The following is a 7492-nucleotide window of genomic DNA, read 5'->3' as shown; positions in this document are numbered from 1 at the left end:
GCCACGAACCAAGCTCAAGAGTCAGAAAGCAAAGCTCTGATACCAGTTGAAACGGAGCGACGGATCAAAGGTTGGACTCGAGAACTATGGTGGGAGAGCAAGAGCAAGAAAGGGAGAGACTAGAAATGGGAACTCCAATAGTCACAATGTGTGACCGGGCTTTCCTTTATTCAAACTGTCACTAAAAGAATAAATTATAAAGTGACGATGATGGGCACCCACCACCTACAATGTGCAGTGGCGGTGACTATCAATGTAGTAATACACGGGCAGCTAGGCAGAGGCGCCTTTACCCCCAACAGTTCGATCTCCTTAGTAAGTAGGTTTTTAGTTTTTTGGATTTGGGAAAGCATGTTGGAGTAGTGTAGGTATTTTTCTTGTGATTTGTAAGCATTAGGGTAGGAAAAAAAAAGAAAAAGAAAAAAAACAAGCATCAGGGTGGTTTTTGTTGTCATAAAAGGGCATGAGGGTTTGATTTGGTTGCCAATTTGTATTTTAGAGTTTATTGGATATTCCAGGTATATACAACTCTCCCCCTCCATCCATAGCTTTGATCTAGAGGTGTGTGTGATGGGCCATAACTTGAATCATGTGATTCTAGTGATTTATCGTTGCATCGGCCAAAGTCGCATCGCGCTCGGCCTTTCCGGGTGACAGCGATTCTGGGCCGAGTCCTAGAATCGGCCCTCGGCCCACTACCACTTGGGTTGTATGTGGTTGGTCACCCTTGCATATTTTTCTTTGAGTTATCAACTGGAAATAGTTACTTTTTAATCCCTAAGAAATATTATGGAGCCTCATAAAAGATACCATAATCCAATGTAGCCTTAAGGTACTACAAGGTATCTCTCACACTGTCCAAATGAGGCTCACAAGGCACCTACATAAACTAACTCTCTAAGCCAACTATGTTGACAATTTGGCCTAGTGATAGTGGTGAAGTTTAAACTTTCCACCATCTTTCTATACATCATAGGATCCTTCAATATCTCATACACATCTATACTTAGCTTCACATTTTGATCCAATGGCATTGAGGTTGGCTTTTAATCATCCATACTATACTTTGTTGACATCGCCAAGATGTATAATGCCTTTGTGAGAGCCATATTCCCTTGGAATTTCTTATCACCTCATTTCCAAGAAAGGACTTCAGCTCTCGCAAATCTTTCGTGTCTGATTTCTAAAGACTCTTCTCATGCTCCACCTCTTGCACATTAATACCCGAAATAATCAAATCATCTATATACAAGATAATCACAACAATGGCTCTATCATCTGATGTCCATAAAGTGAGTGATCTTCATTTCTAACATGAAAATCAATAGACCCAAAATATTGTGCTATCTTGTCATGCTATACTCTCGGTGTCTATTTTAGCCCATATAAGACTTTACATAGCCTACACACATAAGGGTTGAACCATGCTCTCATAACCCTAATGGGGCTACTCCATGTATACTTCTTCTTGCGAATCACCATGCAAGAATGCATTCTTTACATCCATTTGATGCAAAACCCAACCTTTTGTTATAGCCACTACAATGGCAGCTCTTATAGTAGCCATCTTTGCCACTAGAGCAAATGTCTCCTCACAATCAATCCCATAAGTCTATGCATAACCTTTAGCAACCAATCTTGCCTTGTACTTGCTCACACTTTTGTTTGTATTATATTTTACCTTGTAAATCCACTTGCAGCCTATAGCTTTCTTTCCCTTAGGAAATGGTACCAAATCCCAAGTTTGATTTACATCCAATGCAACAATTTCTTCATCCATGGCTTTCTCCCAATGCACATGACCAATAGTTTTCTCAAAACAAGTGGCCTCAATCGATTTTATAACCTTCACCATATATGCATAATGACAAGCAAGATAATCATCATATGTCAACCTATTTATGGAATATCTTACTCTCATTGACCTACATACTTGCAGAGCACTATGTGTTCCCTTCACATTAGCCTTAGTTTTCCTTACACTAGGGGTATGAACAATCAAAATACAAAACTCCTCATCCATACTCTGATATGAGCCATCAGACTCACCATTTACATGTGAATAGCTTGCAGAAACTTTTGGCATACCAAGTAAATCAACTGTATTTTCCTTTTCCTTGTGTGATACCTTTTTTGTACTTGTAGAAGTGCAATTCACATGCAACCTACCACTCCATAGTCTCTCAATAGACCTAGTAGAAGAGGAAACTTTTGGTCCACTTAATGTCAGTAACTATGGATCCACATTTTTTGTAATCACCTTTTCTTTTGCATTGTTTGTAATATTCTATTTTTTAGTGGTATACCAACTTCTCATCTGATCAAATACGTAATCTTTGCTCACTTGTAACTTGCTTGTAGCTAGATTATAACACATGTAACCCTTTTGCTCAAGAAAATATCCAAAAAATGTACACATTTTAGCTTTTGGATCCAACTTCTTTCTTAGCTCATTAGGAACATATACATATGCAAGCAACGCATCCGAATACTTTAACATGCAGAAAAATTGGTTTCTTGCTTGTAAACTTCTCCTCTGGTGTCACATCATGTATAGTTGTAGAGACATATTCAACCCAATAATAATAAGGCACATTCTTTTTAGCTATCAAGGCTCGTGCAATTTTTACAATATACCTATTCTTCCTTTTAGCAACACAATTATGTTGAGTGTGCTTGCATATAAACTGCCTATGAATTCCATGTTGTTTCAAAAAAATTCAAAATTCATTTGAGAGGTACTCTCCCTCTCCATCTTAATTTTCACACATATTTATTTCTCAACAATATTTTTAAAATCCTAAAACTAAGAGAACACCTCACTTTTCTTCATCATAAAATACACCCATACCTTGTATAATCATCAATAAAGTTTACATAATACTTCTATCTAGCCATTGATGTAGTATTCGTAGGACCCTACACATTTGAATATACAACATGAAGTAAATGACCACTTACATGTTTATCATGAGAAAATACATGCCTTGTCTATTTTCCAAGTTGGCATGCTTCACAGACTCTTTACATATTAGCCACTTTGAACTTCAGCAAGCTTGTCACAATTTCATGTGACTACATACTCTTCAACCACTACACATTTAGGTGACCAAAAGTACCTTTATGCCAAATGTTAATATCAGCTACAACTCTTGCATGTTGTGCAAACATAACAACCTTCAACTCAGGTACATTTACATCTAAGGTACCTTCCCACACTCTTGCCTTTTGCAACCAATTTATATCCATTTCTGAAATCTTCTATAAATCATCCATTTTGATTTAACTTTACTTGAAATCCTTTTTCCTAACAAAAACTAAGTTCTTTGTGATGCTAGATACATGCAACACATTAACCAAGTCCTTAACTTTTCCATCCTATATGGACAATGAGCTACATCCAACATGAGTAATATGATGTGTTGTATTATCACTTGCTTCTACAAACTAAGCATTTCAAGATTGTTTATTTCTCTAAGCCATTCTCCATGAGATGTCATACGATTAGAGGCACCTAAAATATCCACATACCATACATCATCCATCATTACTTCTAATGCATCTTCATTTACTGCAATCATCATATGCTATATAACAAACAACTTCTCATTATCAACTGATTTACTGATAGATGCATAATTGCTATGTTGTCTTCTCTTGTTTTTGTTATTTCCACCTCTTCTCTTTTTTAGGAAATCATATGAAATGCAACATTTTTCATTAAAATTATGGCATTTTCTATTATCATAACTTGCATTCTATCTATCATGTTCTCTATGCCAAGATTGTGGGAGAGAAGGAAGGAGTCTCACTTGTAGCTTTCTTGCTTGCACAATGGGGTAATACACACAAGGGTGGAGGCTGAAAAACAGTTTTCCTCTTCTTAGTTGTGGAAGCCAAAAGAACTCTCTTACAAAGAAATAGAAGAACCCTATATATGGGTCTCAAACCAAACTCAACTAACTAAGGTGGCATACTAACTGAGCCACGAACTAGAGTAAATAAGGATAGCTGTCATGTAGCTATTATTCATGGGCAGTGTACCAACTGCATCTGCAACTGACACGTCGGTGACATAAATGCACAACGGTTACCCTGGCATATCACGAGTGGAGCTCGATATCTCAACACTCCCCCTCGAGCTCAATCCCAATTCCTACACACCAAGCAGGTCTCTGAACTTGCGCAGCTTCTCTGCGCCCAATGCCTTCGTAAATATGTCAGCTACTTGATCCTCTGTGCTGACATAGACTAGATCAATAAGACCTAGTAAAACCCTCTCCCGCACATAGTGATAATGCACCTCAATGTGCTTTGTTCTAGCATGATAGACTGGGTTATTTGACAAGTGTATACTACTCATGTTGTCACAATAAATGACAACTGGCCCATCTGTAGGCTGATGCATATCATAAAGTAGCTTATGCAACCAAGCTACCTCACATGCAGCCATTGCTGCACCCCTGTACTCAGCCTCTGTGCTGGACAAGGCAACTGTAGGCTATTTCTTGCTGCTCCAAGTGACTGCAGCACTCCCAAAAGAGAACACATATCCACTGGTAAATCGTCTATCAGAAATGCTACCAGCCCAATCAGCATCAGTGTATCCATGCAACTGTATCTGAACCCCAGTCTCATAAAATAGTCCATACTGCAATGTGGACTTCACATACCTGAGTATGTGTCTAGCCGCATCCAAATGCGGTTTCCTTGGAGCCTGCATAAACTGACTTACCAATCCAACAGTATAGCTCAAATCTGGCCTGGTAATAGTCATATAAATCAAGCTTCCTACTATGCGTCTGTACATAGTAGGGTCTTCCAGAAGCACACCTGCATCTGCGCTCAGCTTCACATTCTGCTCCAAAGGAACTGAAATAGGCTTACAGCCTGTCATCCCATATTTGGACAGCATGTCCAATCCATATTGCCTCTGCAAGAGCTGTATCCCACTTGGTGATCTAATCACCTCAATGCCCAAGAAATAACGCAGCTCTCCCAAATCCTTCATCTCAAACTTCTGCTTCAATAGCATTTTCACATGAAGGATATCTTCATTACTGTCACCTGTCATAATCAAATCATCAACATAAATGACAAGTAGCATAATACCTTTCTCTATTTTTCTCACATAAAGTGAGAAATCTGCCTTGGAAATCTGAAAGCCAATAGTGACAAGATACTGTCCTATCTTGTCAGACCATGCTCTAGGTGCTTGCTTCAAGCCATACAAGGCTTTCTTCAACCTGCAAACAAACTCAGGATGAACAGCATGCACATAACCTGGTGGCTGCTCCATATAGACCTCTTCTTGCAAATCACCATACAAGAAGGCATTCTTTACATCCATCTGATGTAAAGACCATCCCTTTGATGCAGCCATAGCAATGACTGCTCTTACGGTTGCCATCCTTGCAACCGGACTGAATGTTTCTTCATAGTCAATGCCATATGTTTGTGCATACCCCTTGACTACTAATCTTGCCTTGTATCTGTTCACAGAACCATCTGCATTGTGCTTCACCTTATAAACCCACTTACAGCCAATTGCATTATTACCTTTAGGCAAAGGTATCAATTTCCATGTAGCATTTGCTTCCAAGGCATCCATTTCTTCATCCATGGCTTTCTCCCATTTTTCTTTTCCCATGGCTTGCTCAAAAAAAGTGGGTTCTGGTTCATGTATCACTTTGACCATATATGCATAGTGAATGGCTATAAATCCATCATATTTCAGCCTATCCACAGGATACCTAGCTCTCGTAGACCTGCGCAAAATAGGTTCACTCCCAAGTGCTCTCAAAACATCCCTGGTCTTCCTTACTCTAGGTGTAACAATAGAAGGAATACCCAACTCATCATCAATGCTCTGTTCTGAGCCACTGGATTCACCATCCACATAAGAGTGACCTGCATTCACATCAAACATGGGCTGATCAACCTTCTCTTTTCCTTTTCGTGATACCTGCATACCACTATCTACATTACTTTGAGAAGATTCTCCTGATCTCAATCTGCCTGTCCATGGCGAAGAATGTGAACCATTGCTAGAGGACGCTCCAGGTCCACTAATATTTTGTGACTACTAATGTGAATTCTGTGCAGCATTACCATTTTGTGCATCTACATCATCAATCACATTTACTGGTTTATACCAGCTACTCATCTCATCAAAAACAACATCTCTGCTCACTGTAAACTTACGAGTAGAAGGGTTATAGCATCTATACCCTTTTTGCTGCAGAGAGTAACCAATAAAGATGCACTTCTCAGCTTTTGGATCCAACTTGGATCTCAACTCATCTGGCACATGTACATAGGCAATGCAACCAAAAATTTTCAAATGAGAAATATCTGGTTTCCTACCAGTATATCTCTCTTCTGGAGTCATCCCATGTATTGCTGCAGTGGGAGTCCTATTCATTATATAGACTGCTGTAGCAACTGCCTCAGCCCAATAAAAATCTGGCAGATCTTTTTCATTGAGCACGGCACGAGATACCTCTCCAATATGCTTGTTTTTCCTTTCTGCAATTCCATTTTGTTGTGGGGTATGACTACATGAATATTGCTGCTTTATACCATGCTCCTGCAAGAACCTTGCAAACTCATTTGAGAGGTACTCTCCCCCTCCATCTGACCTTAGGCATTTTATTTGCAGGCCTGTTTCTTTTTCAACCATAGCTTTAAGAGTTTTGAAATGCACAAAAACTTCACTTTTCTTTTTTATAAAATACACCCAAACTTTTCTGCTATAGTCATTAATAAAAGTGACAAAATAATGACAGCCTCTAAGAGATGCAGCTTTAGTAGTCCACACATCAGAGTGGATTAATTCCAATGGCTTCTCACTCTCTTGAACATGTCTAGGAAATGGTTTCCTTGCATGTTTTCCAAATTGGCAGGCTTCACATACCTTATGCATTTCTGCAACCTTGAATTTAGGCAATCCTGCAACAATATTTTGGGCCTGCATTGATTTAAGTCGTACATTTACATGACCAATGCGTTTATGCCAGATATCAATATCTGCAACTACACCGGTCCCATGTACAAACATTGTTGCACTCAATTCAGACAGGTCTGCATCCAACATAAACATTCTGCCCTTCTTCTTTCCTTTTGCTATCAAGCGACCTTTATTCTTCATATCCTCAACAAAGCATCCATGAGGATTAAATTTGACCTGCAAGCCCTGCTCAACCATTTGACCAACAGAAACCAGATTCTTGGTGACATTTGGGACATGAAATACATCGGATAGGTATTTTGTTTTCCCATCCTGCATAGACAAATGAATTTTTCCAATCTGCACAATAGGATGTGCAGTATCATCACTAGTCTTCACAAATCCTGGTTTTTTCATTTTCCTTGCATCCTCCATCCATTCTGCATGACCTGTCATGTGGTTTGACGCACCTGAGTCAACATACCATACATCGTTGCTTTCTTCTGCACTTGTCACAGAATTATTCATGTGTTGCACCATAAA

General features: G+C 39.1%; 1 protein-coding gene across 1 annotated transcript in view; it reads right to left on the bottom strand.

Annotated features, from left to right (window-relative positions):
- Positions 1–2890: 2890 nt before the first annotated feature.
- Positions 2891–7492, bottom strand: part of LOC148009774 (uncharacterized) — a 45806-nt gene continuing 41204 nt past the window's right edge. Inside the window, exons 2-3 of the mRNA XM_087672828.1 lie at positions 5560–6082; positions 2891–2919 (exon numbers count right to left, since the gene is read on the bottom strand). Of these exons, the coding sequence (XP_087528954.1) occupies positions 2891–2919; positions 5560–6082 (552 nt within the window). The remainder of the gene's footprint in view (positions 2920–5559; positions 6083–7492) is intronic.

This window comes from Lygodium microphyllum, chromosome 30, assembly GCF_053477565.2.
Source record: "Lygodium microphyllum isolate KBCC chromosome 30, Lygodium_microphyllum_v1.1.10, whole genome shotgun sequence".
NCBI lineage: Eukaryota > Viridiplantae > Streptophyta > Polypodiopsida > Schizaeales > Lygodiaceae > Lygodium > Lygodium microphyllum.
This window is presented reverse-complemented; position numbering and strand designations above follow the sequence as displayed.